The 20,107-nt window shown below is 44.9% G+C and overlaps 2 protein-coding genes across 6 annotated transcripts in view; one reads left to right on the top strand and one right to left on the bottom strand.

Moving 5' to 3' along the window:
* Positions 1-20,107, bottom strand: part of sec22a (SEC22 homolog A, vesicle trafficking protein) — an 83,973-nt gene that overhangs the window by 17,063 nt on the left and 46,803 nt on the right. For 3 of the 5 annotated variants that reach the window (XM_038790085.1, XM_038790087.1, XM_038790083.1), the window contains exons 5-6: positions 6,844-6,879; positions 401-519 (exon numbers count right to left, since the gene is read on the bottom strand). In XM_038790085.1, the coding sequence (XP_038646013.1) occupies positions 401-519; positions 6,844-6,879 (155 nt within the window). The remainder of the gene's footprint in view (positions 1-400; positions 520-6,843; positions 6,880-20,107) is intronic. The other 2 variants (XM_038790088.1, XM_038790084.1) reach the window with 1 other exon arrangement.
* LOC119962153 (40S ribosomal protein S15a-like) lies at positions 15,965-16,417 on the top strand. The gene has a single exon (XM_038790089.1). The coding sequence runs from the start codon at positions 15,978-15,980 to the stop codon at positions 16,329-16,331; it is 354 nt and encodes a 117-aa protein (XP_038646017.1). The 5' UTR covers positions 15,965-15,977; the 3' UTR covers positions 16,332-16,417.

Genomic DNA, 20,107 nt, shown 5'->3' with positions numbered 1-20,107 from the left:
TTAAGGTATTCGGCATGAAACCTACATGAGAATTTCTCGTCAGATCATTTTTGCAATCATCCCCTCCTATTCTCAGCCACGTACCTGTAGGGCGGACACAGAACGCTGCCAATGCTACTCTATTTTCCCATTAACACAAGAGCAGTGTTGGTCAAACTGCCCTCCGATTTTCCCTCCCTCCACCTCTGTAGACCACCACTCATCACCTCATTGGAAATTCTTTACGGGGGGGGGGGTTCTACAAACTGGCATAGTGTGTTCTTTACACCAGTCTATCACTATTTAAGAGTTATTCATACAACATTATTTCACGTGGTAAAATCTACATTTCAGGAACAAAATTAGACATAGCAACTCGAGGAAACTTCACTGCAGAATGTTCACAAATTGCATCTCTCACCTGAAAAATGTTTTCCATTGCATGAAACCCACGGATTAGATTTAAAGCTGCACACAGCACACATAGTAAACAAGATACGATTCCCGGCAGCGTCACTGGTTCCAGTCGCTGATTTGGGGCTGACGGCAACAAAAGCAAAAGAAAAGGCAACATGAATCTAGCCCCACATTTCAATCACTAGCTTAGCTTGTACATTTGGGAGAGGTAATGGCACAGTGGTATTGTTGCTGGACTAGTAATCCAGAGACCCAAAGTCATGCTCTGGGAACCTGGGTTCGAATCCCATCACTGCAGATGGTGAAATTGCAATTTTAAAAATCTGGAATATGAAACCAGTGTCGATTGTTGTAAAAACCCATCTGGTTCACTAATTGTCCTTTAAGGAATGATGTGCTCCAGACCCATAGCAATGTGGTTGACTCTTAAATGTCCTCTGAAATGGCACAACATTTCAAGGGCAATTTCCCCAATGGCTCAGTAGGCTATCTGCATTACAGAGCACGAGATTTGATTCCCATTTGGTGCCAAGTATGTTGTTCTCAATCGAGGCAATTCATAGAATTTACAGTGCAGAAGGAGGACATTTGGCCCATCGAGTCTGCACCGGCCCTTGGAAAGAACACCCTACTTAATCCCACACTTCCACCCTATCCCCGTAACTCAACCTAACCTTTTGGACACTAAGGGGCAATTTAGCATGGTTGATCCACCAAACCTGCACATCTTTGGACTGTGGGAGGAAACCGGAGCACCCAGAGGAAACCCATGTTTTCCCCGGGGAGACGGTGCAAACTCCACACAGGCAGTCTGCCGAGGCCGGAATTGAACCCAGATCCCTGGAGCTGTGAAGCAGCAGTGCTAACCACTGTGCCACCGTGCTGCAGAAATTGTTGGCAAAAGCAGATATTTGACCAGACGCCTGCTCCTAATCACTAGCCAATGACCTACACTGGACATTAGACATTTTGGCTGTGATGCCCCCACGAGCTATTCGCAGGCCAGCATTTACCACCTATGAAAAATGTTTAGTTGGACGATGAACTGTAATCCACCAGAGAACCACTAATGGTTTAATCAGGATAAAGATGGAAAATTGTTTGAATTAAAAAAAGAGGCACCACATCATTCACCATCTGTTATGTGTGGTTTGCTTAATGTCAGCGACTGGGTAAAGAGAAAAGGTTGCTTGCCGCAGTTACACAGAGAAAGTGTTTCTACTCACAGAAGGGTTGGTAGCCAGAAAACACAGATACAAGATAACTGGCAAAGAAGCCGTGGGCGATGAAAATAATTCCTCTTTTTTTAAGAAACACATCAAGTTGTTATGATCTGGAATGCACTGCCTGAAAGGCTGGTAGAAGCGAATTCGATGATAACTTTCAAAAGGGTAGGATACATATTAACAAGGAAAAAAAATGAAGGGCTACAGGGAAAGGTATTAATTAGACAGCTCTTCCAACTCTCAGCCAAGTATATAGCAGAGAGAGTTGCTCTACGTTGTCAATGTCACCCTAACATTCCATACAGGAGAACACCTGCAATGGCAAATGGACAGACTCAATGCTGAAATCAACACACGGCATGGTGGCAGAGTGGTTAGCATTGCGGCCTCACAGTGCAAGGGACCCGGGTTCAATTCTGGCCTGTCCGTGTGGAGTTTGCACATTCTCCCCATGTGTATGTGGGTTTCCTCCGGGTGCTCCGATTTTTAATCCATAATCCAAAGGTGTACAGGTCAGGTGGACTGGTCGTGCTAAAATTGCCCCTTAAGTATCCAAAGATGTGACGATTAGCTGGGGTTGCAGGGACAGGGCTGGAGGGTGGGCCTAGGTGAGTGCTCTTTCAGAGGGTCAGCACAGACCTGATGGGCCGAATGGCATCCTTCTGCACTGTAGGGTTTCCATGGAATTACAAAAGCTGCAGCTGCTGTATCCAAGCTGAGTAAGAGGAGTGTGAAACAACAACAACCTGACCGAGAACACCAAACTGCAAGTCTACCAAGCCTGCATCCTCAGCACACGTCTCTACTGTGGCGAGACCTGGCCAACACATGCTAGGCAGGATGAAAAGCTGAACTGTTACCACCTTTCCTGTCCCACACGCACCCTCGGCATCTCTTGGCAGAACAAGGTCATCAGTTTGGTCCTGGATGGTACGACTTTCCATCAACACACATCATAGAATTTACAGGTGCAGGAAGTCATTCGGTCCATTGAGTCTGCACGAGCCCTTGGAAAGAACACCCAACTTAAGCCCATGCCTCCATCCTATCCCCGTAACCCCACCAAACATTTTGAACGCTAGGGGGTAATTTATCATGGCCAATCCACCTAACCCGCACACCTTTGGACTGTGGGAGGAAACCGGAGTATCCGGAGGAAACCCACGCAGACACGGGCAGATTGCAAACTCCACACAGTCGCCCGAGGCTGGAATTGAACCCGGGTCCCTGGCGCTGTAAGACAGTAGTGCTAACCACCGTGCCATAGTACATTGCAAAGCCAACGATGTCTGCAGCGGTTCGGCCACTTTCATCAGATAGATGGCAGCTGCACACCCAAAGACCTTCTGTACAGTGAACTGGCCACTGGGTCATGACCTCCTAGGTGTTCATACATCCGCTACAAGGACATCTGCAAATGAGATATGAAGATGGCGGACATTGACACTGACAACTGGGAGATAGTTGCTGAGGGCCGTGACCTCTGGAGGCTTTTTGGAAGGGGTGGGCAGAAACTAAAAGCTCAGTCGGCCAAGAAGAGGGCCCAGAGAAAAGAGTCCAGTGGACCATGCACCTTTGCAGCTCTCTGCAGCGAAAGCAGTAAAGAGACTGCCATGCCAGAGTGGGCACCCCAGTGCTGAGTCACAGGAGACGATGCTTAACATCCAATTGACCACCACGGCACAAATCATCATCTCGCGAGACTAAAACCTGCCTTTAACCTCGACTTCTTTCAAAGAACCAGTGTAGGAATGATGGGGCAAATAGCTTCCTTCTGTGCTGTATGATTCTATCTATGCTTCAGCTTGGGAGACCAAACTATGTTCAGCCCATAGTTGATATTTAGACCAGGGGAACCATAGGGAAAAAAGGCAAGCATCTTAATAAAAACTTCACGAAGCATATCGGTAGTGCTGCTTCACTGAACAGACAGAATACAGCAGGCAGCAGGCATTCATTCCATGGTTGAGATAACATCTTATTCATGTGCACTTTGAATACTATAAATGTAAATGGTCTATTAACATATATAATTGTTTAAAACACAGAAATCTGATAGGACTTTCTGCTCCTTGACCAAAGCACCATCCCATGAAATGGCAGCACCTAATGACGAACTAGAGACACACTATTCAATTCCCTGCCCATAAGTCAGCAACTCCAAGTTACAAGTTCCGAGGCTATTTAGTTGGTTATTTCCTGACAGGAAGTCATTTATTTTTAATTTCCTTCCCTTTCATGTCAGACACCTCGCCATTTTCACTCCACTGCATTTGAAGGACAATTTCCTCCGATGGTCACAATGGTGTCGGGCAGTCTTGGCCCCTTTTGATGTTGATTTTATCGTGGCATTAACTTGGCAGCCAGACCCCGCCTCATCTCCCCAACTACGTAATGTGCAATGGGAAGTTAATCCACAAGTTAAACCAGGGGCTGATTTAGCACACTGGGCTAAATAGCTGGCTTTTAAAGCAGGCCAGCAGCACGGTTCAATTCCCGTACCAGCCTCCCCGAACAGGCGCCAGAATGTAGTGACTAGGGGCTTTTCACAGTAACTTCATTTGAAGCCTGCTCGTGACAATAAGCGATTTTCATTTCATTTCAAGGCATTTCTTTTTAAATGGATAATTCTCTCATATTTTCTAGTCACCAATAAATCCAATACAGCATTCAGGAGAAATGGCTTCCTCCAGAATGTGGTTAGAATGTGAAACTAGCCACCACAAGGATTTGAGGCAAATAGCACAGAAGCCAGACAAGCTCTTAAGCGGGGAAAGAATAGAAAAATATAGAATCTACAGTGCAGAAGGAGGCCATTTGGCCCATCGTGTCTGCACCAGCCCTTGGAAAGAGCACCCTACTCAAGCCCACGTGTCCACCCTATCCCTGTAACCTAGTAACCCTGCTTAACCTTTTTGGACACTAAGGGCAATTTAGCATGGCCAATCCACCTAATAAGGGGGCTGGATTAGCACACTGGGCTAAATCGCTGGCTTTTAAAGCAGAACAAGCAGGCCAGCAGCACGGTTCAATTCCCGTACCAGCCTCCCCGGACAGGCGCCGGAATGTGGCGACTAGGGGCTTTTCACAGTAATTTCATTGAAGCCTACTCGTGACAATAAGCGATTTTAATTTTTCATTTTCATTTCATTTCACCTAACCCGCACATCTTTGGACTGTGGGAGGAAACCGGAGGAAACCCACGCAGACACGGGGAGAACGTGCAGACTCCGCACAGTGACCCGGGAATTGAACTTGGGACCCTGGAGCTGTGAAGCAACTGTACTAACCTCTGTGCTACCCCTGATAGGGTTACACGAAGAGGGGTAGGAGGTGGTTTATGTGGAGCGTAATCACTGACATAGGCTAGGTTGCTCTTGGTGTTATGCAACGCGTAAATATTATAGCTGTACTTGCCGACGGTAGGTAAGATTTTCTTTTCCTTGTATACAACATCCCTAGGGGCGGCACGGTAGCACAGTGGTTAGCACTGTTGCTTCACAGCACCAGGGATCCGAGTTCGATTCCCAGCTTGTGTTACTTTCTGTGTGGAGTCTGAACATTCTCCCTGTGCCTGCGTGGGTTTCCTCCGAGTGCTCTGGTTGCCTCCCACAATTCCCGAAAGACGTGCTTGTTAGGCGAATTGGGGCGTTCTGAATTCTCTGTGTACCCGAACAGGCGCCGGAATGTGGCGACTAGATTTTCACAGTAACTTCATTGCAGTGTTAATGTAAGCCTACTTGTGACACTAATAAAGATTATTATATGGCAACCGTGTCTGGAGACACTTTCCTTTAAATAGCTACGTAGTTCCCCGAACCTATATTGACAGCATGAGAAGGAAGGCTTGTGCAGAGCAATTGCCTATACCACAGTAATAACTTGAATTTACACACCATCTTTCAGCTAATAAAGTTCCCAAAATGCTGTATCAAACCAATAAATTACTGATGGTATCCTCCAATATTTTATGGTCATGTATTACCTGAGAAGTGTACATTGTTTACTTCATTGTTAGATTACTCTGTGCAGATAATTTTCCTCTGAAGCTGAGCAATCAACTGTAAAATTGGACCTGCAATGCTGCACGGTCACTGCTCAATTGTGACTCAATGTAAAATTGCGCTTCACGCACCTGTGAAGTGCCTAGGAATTTACATTAAAGGTGCCGTTTAAATACATGTCGATCTTGTTATCACAGAATCATCATAGAATTTACAGTGCAGAAGGTGGCCATTCAGCCCATCGAGTCTACACCGGCCCTTGAAAGAGCACTCTACCTGAGCCCACACCTCCACCCTATCCCCGTAACCCAGCAACCCCACCTAACCTTTGGATACTCCGGGGAAATTTAGCGGGACCAATCCACCTAACCTGCACATCTTTGGACTGTGGGAGGAAACCCACGGAGAGAACGTGCAGACTCCGCACAGACAGTGACCCAAGCCGGGAATTGAAGCTGGAACCCTGGAGCGGTGAAGCAATAGTGCTAACCGCTACCGTGCTGCCCCCACATCTGTTATACCACACCTCTAACGAATGCCCAGAGGTAATTTGAAGGAGTATTCACATTTGGCACCATTGTCTCATTAGGAGATACTACGCAGGATGTCTAAAGGTTTGGAAGGTTTTAAGGAGCATCTTGAAGGATGGAAGAGGGGCAGAAATATGGAGAGGTTTATGGAGAGGTTTAGGGAGCAGAACTTACAATCTGCCAATAGTCAATGCATTCACTCATTCAGGGGCAACTAACCATTAAGAGTGACTTGTTGCGGGAGGCGGGGAAGAGAGAGAGAGAGAGAAAAAAACAACATAGGCTCTTGTAAGTGTCAAATTTTCTGCATTTTGCAACATCTGCAGCAGATGACTTCAGAGCACAACTTTACAATTTGCCCCAGATGCACGGGTGTAAAATGGATCAGTCATTTCCACTTGACTTTCCTTTCTAGGGCCCCACAGCAAAAAGTTAAAACATCTCGTGCAGATTGGGTTAATAACGAGTGACTAGTAACATAGCAAGTTCGTGGGGCTGACTATCTACTTCCCGGCACAAACATCAACCCAGAACAGCAGAGACATCTGACTTCAACTCTTACTGTTCCACGTTTTAGTAGATGGTTGAACTGTACTTGAAATGACTAATTGCAAGAAATGCTCAATAGCTCTGATATATTTTTCTTAATGCCAACATTTAAAAAAAAACATCACCTGATACCGATACCTGAAAGGACTTTGCAGCTTAAAGAGCAAACAGCCACTTCATTTGAGAAAATAGTTAGCAGGAATGAAACAGAAAAACAGTTTGAGTGCAACATGCAAATAACCATAACACAATTCTATGACATACACAACATACAAAAGGCATTCATGCCAATCTGCACTTCAGATGGCGTTGCATTAGATGATTCAGTAAGTCAGTCATAGAACGTTACCACTGAAGAAACACGGCCAATGCACGCTTTAGTTTTTTTCCACAGTCTTCCTCTCCTGCTTGCACCTTTCAACATGACAATCATTCAAGTAGCTTATCTTTCGTCAAAAAAAAATAACGAACTCTGCTTCACTAACTGTGACACAATTTCACACACCAAACATCCCTTTGATCCTTCTGTTGTCTCAAAGGTGTCACAAGTGGAAGCAATCATTATGTACCAATATAATCCTGAAGGGTTTTAAAAAAACAAAATCAGGGCACCACTTAAACTATGCAGCTACGATATGAAAATATGCTTCACTTCTCCAATGTCACTTCATAGGTGTAACCCCTGTACCCCATCTTCCCATCCTGGTACCTCTTTCAGTGGCTTCCTTTAATGGGTTACTCAATAATGTATGCAACCATGGCACCACTATTCAAGAAGGCAGGTATACAAAACCAGATACTTACAGGCCAGTGAGTCTAACATCAGTGGTGTGAACATTATTGGAAAACATTCTGAGGGACAGAATTAGCCCTGACTTGTAGAGAGGCAAGGATTAATCAAGGATAACTGGCATGGCTTTATCGGCAGAGATCATGTCTAACAGGTTTGCTTGAATTTTTCAAGGAGGTGACCAGGTGTACAGATGAGGGCAGTGCAGTTGATACAGTCGACATGGACTTCAGTAAGACTTTCGACAAGGGAGACTGATCAAAAAGGTGAGAGCCGATGGGATCCAGGGCAATTTAGATCTAAAATGAGGCAGAGGGTGATGTTCGAAGATTGTTTTTCTGACTGGAAGCCAGTGTCCAGTGGTGAAACGGGCTGGGCCCCTTGCTGTTTGTAGCGTACATTAATAATCTAGACATGAATGTGGGAGGTATGATCAGGAAGTTTGCAGATGACCCAAAAACTAATTTGGTGCATTGCAGGCTGTTTGTGGCTTGGAATTTGCAAGTGCCCATGCCTTCAAGATGCAATTTGCATCAGGGGATGGTTTAGCACAGGGCTAAAGAGCTGGCTTTTAAAGCAGACCAAGGCAGGCCAGCAGCACGGTTCAATTCCCGTACCAGCCTCCCTGAACAGGCGCCGGAATATGGTGACTAGGGGCTTTTCACAGTAACTCCATTTGAAGCCTACTTATGACAATAAGCGATTTTCATTTTCATATTGTCATGAAGTTATTTGGGCTGGTAATCGGGGCCCATTTTAGGGGGTTTGGCCTTTTGGACAGATTTTACTGCTGTTATTAGCTCTGCCATTCCCCACACTTAGTCGTGGGATTTGACCCCATGTCCCCAGATTACTGGGCCAGCAACATCACCACTACGCCACCATCTACTCCAACTTCTATGGAATTCTAATCTTGCTTACATTTCCTTTGTCACATGGTATGCAGTGAATTTTATCCATTCTATTTCATGTTTGAACATTTATCTGACTGTAGTTATCCTTTTTGTTCTTCCATTTAAAATGGGCAAGAATTGTTTTTTATCTCGCTATTATTTGCTTTTCTCTAGTCAGGTGCTCTTACCCTTCATTTTCCTTTTCCCTTTTCTATTCTTGCACTGAATCGAACTATACCATGATCACCACTTTCCCGACTTTAGCTTGTTGGGAGTTCCACATTGACTGAGAAAACCAGGTTTTAACAGGTTTAGCCAAATCAATGGGTCAACATATTCCTCAAAGCAGATTCACCATACACACCATTAGCAATGCTCCTGCAAAAACATTGTGGGTGAGCAGCTTGCTAGAACAAATCAAGAAATCCTTCCCTGTTTTTTCTCCCTACTTATTAAAATGGCAGAAGTTGGCGGTGTGGATGCAAGGACTATTTGTGTTGTAAAAACCACAGGGTGGATTTTCCCTCAGGGCACAGGGAACTGAATCCGGAGCATTTCCAAGTACTGAAATTGCCTCAAAGAGGGGAAGAACAGTTATTCATTCTGATTTTTATGGGGGTGCCCTACTAGTTGGCATGGAGATGATTCTCCATCCAGTTAAGGATAGTGGTCGTGCTCTCAAAGTTGGAGAGATCTTCTCGCTTGAGTGTCATGTGAGAGTACCTTTAAGAAAGGGGTGTTTATAAAAATAGCTGTAGTGGATGTGCCTTTAACAAATGGGTGTTTATCAGTGATATCAGAGTGTGGATGGAGCAGGGCTGTCTGCTTTTAAATTCGCTTTAGTTTCGTTTTAGATTTGGAAAAGCAAGTCACAGCAAGATGTGTATGAATCTCTGCAAGCTTATCAATGTTCATTTGGTGATTTCAGAGTGGTAACTGTTCTCAGTAGTGAAGTTAAACCTGATGTCTTTCTGTAAAGAGGGTTCTTTTAGTCTTATGGATATTGCAAGGAAAGATTAAGAGTTATTCTCTGGGGGATTTATTGGTATTGATAGTTGTTAAATGTTTACTGTGGGTTTATAAAGTGTTAATTGGTTTCATAAATAAACAGTGTTTAATTTAAAAGTACTGTAGATTTCTGTTGCATCACACCTGCAGAGTAGGGCTGTGTGCTCCCCATAACCACAATCTATTCAAAGTTGTGGGTCAGGTGAACTCTCTGATACACTTTAGTGCTCTTTAAATCCTGGCCCATAACAAGAGGAGCTGCAGGCTGTAATGAAAAGCAATTACCAGAGACTGACTCTTTGAGAGAAAGATGCCCTTTTTCCAACTGTACTAAATCTTTAATTAAAAAAATAAATTTAGCAGCCAGGCCACCACAGCGTAGTGGGTGGGGTGGCTGCAGTAGCCTTCCTCAGGGCAGTCTGTGACTGTTTTTACAGCCAGGTTGGTCTGCCACTGGCAAACCTTCTGGCACCGAAATAGGCCATGTCACCGGTGGGGATTTGCCTGATTTGAGCCCTTAACGAGCTAAGATGGCGCTGGGGGACCAGCATGCTTGGCCAGCGGGGCTAACGTTTGGCTCCATCCACCTCTGGTGGGGCTAAAAATCCAGCCACATGTGTACGGTAGAGAAGCCATAGTCAAAAATCAAAAGGGCGACAGTACAAGGTACAGTAACTGACAGGAGCTCAGTGAATAGGCCCAGTAATACTAAAAGGAATAAAACAGGAAGTAAAAACATAAATGGTAAACGACGCGGCAGGTTGTTACATGAAGATATGGGTTCAACGACAAGGAAAATTAGGAGAAAAGTTAAGAGGAAATATAACTTAGGAGAGGTTACTGATCGAGGTGTTAAGATTCAAAACAGAGGTATAAAAGCCAACATAAGTGTACTTTACCTGAATGCTCGTAGTATTCGGAATAAGGTAAATGAGTTGATGGCACAAATCATCGTGAATGACTATGATTTAGTGGCCATTACTGAAACATGGTTAAAGGATGGTCATGACTGGGAGTTAAATATCCGAGGGTATTAAACTATTCGGAAGGCCAGAGTGGATGGTAAGGGAGGTGGTGTAGCTCTGTTATTTAAGGATGACATCCGGGCAATAGTAAGTGATGACATCGGTGCTATGGAGGATAAGGTTGAATCCATTTGGGTGGAAATCAGGAATAGTAAGGCGAAAAAGTCACTGATAGTAGGCTATAGGCCACCAAATAGTAACATTATGGTGGGCCAGGCACAAAGAAATAACTGATGCATGTAGAAATGGTACAGCAGTTATCATGGGGGATTTTAATCTACATGTCGATTGGTTTAACCAGGTCGGTCAAGGCAGCCTTGAGGAAGAATTTATAGAATGTATGCGCGATAGTTTGCTAGAACAGTATGTAATGGAACCTACGAGGGAACAAACGGTCCTAGATCTGGTCCTGTGTAATGAGACAGGATTGATTAACGATCTCATAGTTAGGGATCCTTTCGGAAGGAGCGATCATAATATGGTGGAATTTAAAATACAGATGGAGGGTGAGAAGGTAAAATCAAACACTAGTGTTTTGTGCTTAAACAAAGGAGGTTACAATCGGATGAGAGAAGAACTAACTAAGGTAGACTGGGAGCAAGGATTTTATGGTGAAACAGTTGAAAAACAGTGGAGAACCTTCCAAGCGATTTTTCACAGTGCTCAGCAAAGGTTTATAATAACAAAAAGGAAGGACGGTAGAAAGAGGGAAAATCGACCGTGGATATCTAAGGAAATAAGAGAGAATATCAAATTGAAGGAAAAAGCATGCAAAGTGGCAAAGATTAGTGGGAGACTAGAGGACTGGGAAATCTTTAGGGGGCAACACAAAGCTACTAAAAAAAAGCTATAAAGAAGAGTAAGATAGATGGTAAGAGTGTTCAGAATATAAAAACAGATAGTAAAAGTGTCTACAAATATATAAAACAAAAAAGAGTGGCTGAAGTAATATTGGTCCTTTAGAGGATGAGAAGGGAGATTTAATAATGGGAGATGAGGAAATGGCTGAGGAACTGAACAGGTTTTTTGGGTCGGTCTTCACAGTGGAAGACACAAATACCATGCCAGTGACTGATGGAAATGAGGCTATGACAGGTGAGGACCTGGAGATGATTATTATCACTAAGGACGTAGTGATGGGCAAGCTAATGGTGCTCAAGGTAGACAAGTCTCCTGGCCCTGATGGAATGCATCCCAGAGTGCTAAAAGAGATAGCTAGGGAAATTGCTCATGCACTAGTGATAATTTACCAGAATTCACTAGACTCTGGGGTGGTCCCGGTGGATTGGAAATTAGCAAACGTGACACCACTGTTTAAAAAACGAGGTAGGCAGAAAGCGAGTAATTATAGGCCAGTGAGCTTAACTTCGGTAGTAGGGAAGATGCTGGAATCTATCATCAAGGAAGAAATAGCGAGGCATCTGAATGGAAATTGTCCCACTGGGCAGTCGCAGCATGGGTTCATAAAGGGCAGGTCGTGAGTGGAATATTTTGAGGACATTACCAGTGCGGTAGATAACGGGGAGCCAATGGATGTCGTATATCTGGATTCCCAGAAAACCAGGATAGACAAGGTCACACAAAAGGTTGCTGCATAAGATAAAGATGCATGGTATTAAGGGTAAAGTAGTAGCATGAATAGAGGATTGGTTAATTAATAGAGAGCAAAGAGTGGGGATTAATGGCTGGTTCTCTGGTTGGCAATCAGTAGCTAGTGGTGTCCCTCAGGGATCAGTTTTGGGCCCACAATTGTTCACAATTTACATCGATGATTTGGAGTTGGGGACCAAGGGCAATGTGTCCAAGTTTGCAGACACTATGATGAGTGGTAAAGCAAAAAGTGCAGAGGATACTGGAAGTCTGCAGAGGAATTTGGATAGTTTAAGTGAATGGGCTAGGGTCTGGCAGATGGAATACAATATTGACAAATGTGAGATTATCCATTTTCGTAGGAACAACAGCAAAAGGGATTATTATTTAAATTATAATATTAAAACATGCTACTGTGCAGAGAGACCTGGGTGTGCTAGTGCATGAGTCACAAAAAGTTGGTTTACAGGTGCAACAGGTGATTAAGAAGGCAAATGGTATTTTGTCCTTCATTGCTAGAGGGATAGAGTTTAAGACTAGGGAGGTTATGCTGCAATTGTAAAAGGTGTCAGTGAGGCCACACCTGGAGTATTGTGTTCAGTTTTGTCTCCTTACCTGAGAAAGGACGTACTGGTGCTGGAGGGTGTGCAGAGGAGATTCACTAGGTTAATCCCAGAGCTGAAGGGGTTGGATTACGAGGAGAGGTTGAGTAGACTGGGACTGTACTCGTTGGAATTTAGAAGAATGAGGGGGGAACTTATAGAAACATATAAAATTATGAAGGGAATAGATAGGATAGATGTGGGAAGGTTGTATCCACTGGCGGGTGAAAGCAGAACTGGGGGGCATAACCTCAAAATAAGGGGAAATAGATTTAGGACCAAGTTCAGGAGGAACTTCTTCACCCAAAAGATTGTGAATCTATGGAATTCCTTGCCCAGTGAAGCAGTTGAGGTTCCTTCGTTAAATGGTTTTAAGATCAAGATAGATAGTTTTTTGAAGAATAAAGGGTGTGATTCTCCGCCCCCCACGCCGGGTGGGAGAATAGCGGGAGGGCCTCCCGGCATTTTTCACGCCCTCCCGCTATTCTCCCCCACCACGCCCGACCCACGCCACGAATTGCCGCTCGCCGTTTTTTTACGGCGAGCGGCGATTCTCTAAGGCCGATGGGCCGAGCCTTCACGCCCGTTTCAACACGGCAGCAAACACACCTGCTCGCTGCCATCGTGAAACGGGCGCCAGATGCCAGTTTGGGTATCATGCCACGTGCCGTAACGGACGCACTCTTTTCCCTCTGCCGCCCCGCAAGATCAAGCCGCCACGTCTTGCGGGGCGGCTGAGGGAAAAGACACCAACTGCGCATGCGCGGGTTGGCGTTGTCCAACCTGCGCATGCGCGGCTGACGTCATCGGCCGCGTCAGCTGGCGTGACGCTTGACGTGCGGCCGTGACGCACGGGGCCGCGCTCCTAGCCCCGCCCGGGGGGGGGGGAGAATCGGCCCCGGAAGTGGGCGTGAAGGCTGCCGTGGGTCACGGCCTGTCCCACGGCAGCCTTTACGATTCTCCGCATTTGCGGAGAATCTCGCCCAAAGGGATTAAGGGTTATGGTATTCGGGCCAGAAAATGGAGCTGAGTCCACAAAAGATCAGCCATGATCTCACTGAATGGCGGAGCAGGCTCGAGGGGCCAGCTGGCCTACTCCTGCTCCTAGTTCTTATGTTCTCACTCTCTGCTGTTTACAAAAGCAATATAAATAAGATATTCAACCAAGTAACAAGCAGTGACTGGAAATGTTTCTATCTGGACACCATTTTGGGTCTCCAAATCAGCCTCAATGTGTTTGACCAAGTTAGGTCAGATTCAACCAATCTCTGTATGCTTCCATAATTTAAATATGTTAGCTTGCTTGTTGAATCAGGGACACTGCACCTGCCTTTTGGTATAACCCAACAAGGAAAGGTGTGAAAGTGGAATTTGATAGCTTCAATGTCCAATGCACTAACAGAGAGACAATGGATTTAGCGGAATGTGAAAGTCAATCTTGAATTACTGAGTGAGTGCATTGGAAGTTTTTGAAACATTAAAAAGTGATAAAATGATTCATGGAGAGAAGTCAAGGTCAGTGTGATCGTCTCAATGCCTATCCATTGTTACTTTTAGACGTAGCTTTATAGAATCTTCTAAAATATTAAGAACATCAAAATAGCATTTTTATGGAGGGACACTACTTACTGTAACTACAGATGCTTGCAAGTGACCTTTCAGTTTTATTGGTTCTTGCACCATTGCACTTGCAGATATATGAGAATGAGTGAGCGGCAATGTTGACTTTACCATGACGGACACCAAGAACACAGCAGGGGAGAGCAAGAACAAAAGGAAAATATGACACAGCACATAGTACTTTTTACTGCCATCATAATCATGGTCCAGCAAAGAAACAATGGGTAGAATTCTCCCATTTTGAGACAAAGTGCAGGAACGTGGAGTGTTTGCCACTGCAGCGGCTACGTGAACCACATTTGCATCCCTTTAATGGGATGATGTGTAGTCTGTTGCCTTGCCCGCGGGTGTCATATTGAAATGGTGTCCAACATCACTGACACACCATTGGTGGGACCTCCTGAAAATAAAGATGGACCGCCTCCAGCCCACCTAATCTGGAAGGCTCACCTGCAGATGCTCCCCAACCCACCGCTGTGTTGCTCCAGGGTCCAGGGTTGTGGGCAGGCAGCTTCCAACTTGAACTCTGGAGGCAGCCCCAGACATTGTCCAGATGAGACTCGACACCTGCAGGCCACGTTGTTCCAAACATGTTTCACACTGGTGTGTTTTCTCACCAGCTCCACGGAGAATGTGGTGGGGGGGGGGGGGGTCATCAGGCCTACATCCCATTAACAGGGTGCAAATGAGGCTCGCACCGGCCTCCCGCGGGTTTCCCCGAGATGCCAAGGCAGGCACCAGTGGAAGATCCCGCTGTAAATTCATGCCGGCATGAAACCGATTATTGGGCATGCTGCCATTCTCCCCCCGATGCCCAACATCGAACATGTCAGGGAGGGTCTTGGGAGAATTTCATCCAATATGTTTGCCTTTATCTTCTGTTCTCACTCCATGACCTGAACACCCATTCTCCCTCGATTAGGTGGCTTGGACTGTGGGCCTTCACTGATGCAGTTGTCAAGAGATGTGGATCTCTAAAATGGGACTGACACTGAAGCTCTCTCTTAATCCCAATCAATACACTCTGCTTAAATGTAGGTGCTCAGAGAGGTCCAAGAAAGTTAGGAAATCACACTCATTTAAGCAGAATGAGCTTCAGTGAATTTCAGACGAGGTTCATAGGAACAGGAGTAGGCCATTCAGCCCCTCGAGCCTGCCCTGCCATTTAATGAGATCATGGTTGATCTGTAACCTAATTTCACACAACTGCTTTTGCCCCATATCCCTTAATATCCTTGCTTAACAAAAATCTATCTATCTCAGATTCTAAATTAACAACTGATCTCACATCAACTCCTGTTTGTACCACCCTTCGAACGAAGAAGTGCTTCCTAACATCTCTCCTGAAAGGTCTAACCCTAATTTTTAGACTATGTCCCCTAGTTTTAGAATCTCCAATCAGTGGAAATAGTTTAACTTTATCTACCCTGTCTTTCCCTGTCAACATTTTCAATACTTCAATCAGATCACCCCTTGAGAAATGTCCCATCAGGCGGCGCGGCCGGGACTTCCTTCTCTTTCCGCCATATGAAAAATGAAATGAAATGAAAATCGCTTATTGTCACGAGTAGGCTTCAATGAAGTTACTGTGAAAAGCCCCTAGTCGCCACATTCCGGCGCCTGTCCGGGGAGGCTGGTACGGGAATCGAACCGTGCTGCTGGCCTGCTTTAAAAGCCAGCGATTTAGCTGAGTGAGCTAAACCAGCCCTGAGCTAAACCAGCCCAAAGCGGCCGAAGCGGCAGCATGGTGCGCATGAATGTTCTCGCCGATGCCCTGACCAGCATCAACAATGCAGAGAAACGTGGAAAACGGCAGGTTCTCATCCGCCCATGCTCTAAAGTGATTGTGAGATTCCTGACTGTAATGATGAAGCATGGCTACATTGGAGAGTTTGAAATTATTGATGACCACAGGGGTGGGAAAATAGTTGTCAATCTCACAGGCAGACTGAACAAGTGTGGTGTCATTAGCCCCCGATTTGATGTTCAAGTAAAGGAGCTAGAAAGGTGGCAAAATGGTCTACTGCCTTCCCGTCAGTTTGGGTATCTTGTTCTAACGACCTCAGCTGGCATCATGGACCATGAAGAGGCCAAGTAAAAACATACGGGAGGAAAAATCCTCGGATTCTTTTTCTAAAACGTGAAACCAGTCTATAATAAAACATTTGAAACCAAAAAAAAAAATCAGATCACCCCTTAACCTTCTAAATTCTAACGAAAACAGGTCTACTTTGAGTAATCTCTCCTCATAACTCAACCCCTGTAATCTAGGTATCATTTTTGTAAACCTGCGTCGCACTCCAAGGCCAAAATATCCTTCCTAAGGTGTGGTGATCAGAACTGCTCACAGTGACTCCAAGTGGGGTCTAAATAGGGTTTTGTATAGCTGCAGCATAACCCCTGTGTCTTTATACTCCAATTATTAGATAGAAAGATGACAAGTCAGAAACAGCTCAAAAATACAAATAAAATTATTAACAAGCTCCTCACCACAGTATTAAATGAGCAGAGAAGCCATCATAATTTCCAGCAAATGCTTTCCACCCCACTTCAAACAACCAAAAGACTTGAAATTGGACTTAAAATTAAACTTATCCATTTGCACTGCTAACCAAACAGTAAGAGAAAGGATTTATACAACTCTATTCATCCGTCCCTACACCTGAGCAAAGCGAGCAAATTCCAGTGCTAGCCACAAATATTCATAATTTTGAGAACGTAACACTACCCCTTGTGTAATGTCAGCACAAGTTTAATGCTCAATGCAGATGATTAGTTCTCAATCCATATCTACTGATGATTATCTGTTTGCATATGCTGAGCTTTAACTAAAGTTTTCCTTGCAAGGCAAGACAAAGATTTGGGGTCACATTCCTTCCCAGTTAAGGTTGTTCTTAAAGATATTTAGTGATCACAATTAAAAAGTCTATCCTTTTAAACCGGAGAGTACAAAGCACCGTGCAAGTCCTGTTAAAGCTCTTACTAAAAATACACCACCAGGATTTGACATCTGGATAACCTCAGAACTTGACAACAGGATCAATCATACAAATCTAATGCCTTCAACTCACTTAATACATTTACAGCCAAAGGAATTTAATTTGCTCCCTTGACTTTTTTTAAGCCCGTTGATTATCATACCGCTATCAAATTTTTCTGAGCGTTATTTTATTGCCATCATCAACTAGATTGCATTGAATGGATTAGTGACTGTTAAAATAAAGAAAAAAATAAAAGGCAATATATTGACCAATGCAAAACAAAGGGGGTAAATTGTTGACAGAATTTAAAAGACCTCCAGATACCAAGCGGCAACTTCCTCACTTAGCCTCTCGGCCACCAATATTCTCCTTTCAAAAGACACTCCTGAAATTCTACCCCTTCGTCCAATATTTTGTTCATCTGTCCTCATAATAATAATCCATATTGTCACAAGTAGGCTTACATTAACACTGCAATGAAGTTACTGTGAAAGGCCCCTAGTCGCCACATTCCGGCGCCTGCTCGGGTACACTAAGGAAGAATTCAGAATGTCCAAATTACCTAACAGCACGTCTTTTGGGACTTCAGAGAGGAAACTGGAGCACCTGGAGGAAACCCACACAGACACGTGGAGAACGTGCAGACTCCACACAGACAGTGACCCAAGCGAGAATCGAACCTGGGGCCCTGCAGCTGTGAAGCAACAGTGATAACCACTGTGCTACCTGGCCATTGTTTCTTAATGGTGGCACGGTAGCACAGTGGCTAGTATTGTTGCTTCACAGCTCCAGGGTCCTAGGTTTGATTCCTGCTTGGGTCACTATCTGTGCGGAGTCTGCACGTTCTCCCTGTGTCTGCGTGGGTTTCCTCCGGGTGCTTCGGCTTCCTCCCACAAGTCCCGAAAGACGTGCTGTTAGGTGAATTGGATATTCTGAACTCTCCCTCTGTGTATCCGAACAGGCAGTGGGATGTGGCAACTAGGGGCTTTTCACAGTAACTTCATTGCAGTGTTAATGTATGCCTACTTGTGACAATAAAGATTATTATATTATTATATGGCTCTGTGCCAAATTATGTCAACTAACACTCACATGAAACGCTTTGGTGTGTTTTACACCAATAATTTGCATTTGTATTGCATTTCCTTTTTTAAAAAAAAATAATTTTTATTCAAATTTTCACAAAAAAGAAAACAATAACAGAAAATTCTAAGAAAAAAAAACAGAACCCCCCCCCCCCCCCCCCCCGGTTGCTGCTGCTGCTGACATTTTGTTTTTACTGTTCTGCCAGGAGATCTAGGAATGGTTGCCATCTCCTGAAAAACCCCTGCACTGACCCCCTGAGGGCAAATTTCACCCTCTCCAATTTAATAAACCCCACCATATCGTTGACCCAGGCCTCCACGCTTGGGGACCTCGCATCCTTCCACTGAAGAAGAATCCTCCGCCGGGCTACTAGGGACGCAAAGGCCAGAACACCGGCTTCTTTCGTCTCCTGCACTCCCGGCTCCACTGCAACCCCAAAAATTGCAAGTCCCCAGCCTGGATTGACCCTGGATCCTACCACCCTCGATACCGTCCTTGCTACACCCTTCCAAAATTCCCCCAGCGCTGGGCATGCCCAGAACATGTGGACATGGTTTGCTGGGCTCCCTGAGCACCTAATACACCTGTCCTCAGTCCCAAAAAACCGGCTCATCCTTTGTATTGCATTTCCAACATAGACACTTCACAGAAGTGCTACAATGAAATTCTACACTGAACAACATTAAAAATACGATAGACAATGTTGTTGAAAGCTCAGTCTGAAGTAGATGGAGCAGAGAGCCAGTGTCGTTTATTTTCATTTTTTACATCTCTAGTCCACTCGAAAAAAAACATTCACCTGGCAAACAGAATAAAGCAAGTTTCTTGCTGTTCCCAGCCATTGGCCTAATGCTGCTCCCGAGCTGGAACTGTGTAGTGCACAAACTGTTACCTTAAGCTTGGAAATTGGTGGGAACACCAATCATATATACCTAGGATAAAAGCAAATTACTGCAGATGCTGGAATCTGAAACAAAAACAGAAAAAGCCAAATATTTCAGCAGGTCTGACAGCATCTGTGGATCGAGAACAGAACCAATGTTTCAACTCTGGGTGACTTTGACAAAGAGCACCTGCCACTGCTCCACTCTCCATATGCAATGGATCATCCTGCATCGTTTCTTCTACCACCAACCACTTTCCTCCCCCTTCAGTATTCCCAAGGGACAATTTCTTTATGATACCTTAGTCCAAACCTCAATCACACCAGACAAGCCCTCCCCTTATCATGGCACCTGTCCATGCAAGTACAGGAAATGCAAACCCCCTCCTTTCACCTCCCCCTTCCACACTGTCCCAGACTCCAAACACTCCTTTCAGGTGAAACGTTTGGTTACATCTTCTTTACTATGATGGAAGCACTATTCACAATGCCATTTGCTCTACAACAGGGAGAGCAGTTTAGATAGGGCTATCACTTTGTGGACCTCCTCTATTCAACCAGCAATCATTTTTTTTTTTATAAATTTAGAGTACCCAATTATTTTTTCCAATTAAGGGGCAATTTAATGTGGCCAATCCACCTAACCTGCACATCTTTGGGTTGTGGGGGCGAAACCCACGCAGACACGGGGAGAATGTGCAAACTCCTCACAGAGAGTGACCCAGGGCCGGGATTCGAACCCGGGTCCTCAGCGCCGTAGGCAGCAATGCTAACCACTGTGCCACCGTGCTGCCCCAACCTGCAATCATGACCCGCAGTTTCTAATCGCCTGCCAGCTCAATTTTCCACCTTGTTCTCATGCTGATCTCTCTGTCTCAGCTTCCTGCAGTGTTCCAGTGAATCTCAGTGCAAGCTTGACAAACA

This window comes from Scyliorhinus canicula, chromosome 2 (genome assembly GCF_902713615.1).
Source record: "Scyliorhinus canicula chromosome 2, sScyCan1.1, whole genome shotgun sequence".
NCBI classification, from domain to species: Eukaryota; Metazoa; Chordata; class Chondrichthyes; order Carcharhiniformes; family Scyliorhinidae; genus Scyliorhinus; species Scyliorhinus canicula.
Note: the sequence above shows the minus strand (reverse complement) of the source record. Positions and strands in the feature narration are given on the sequence as shown.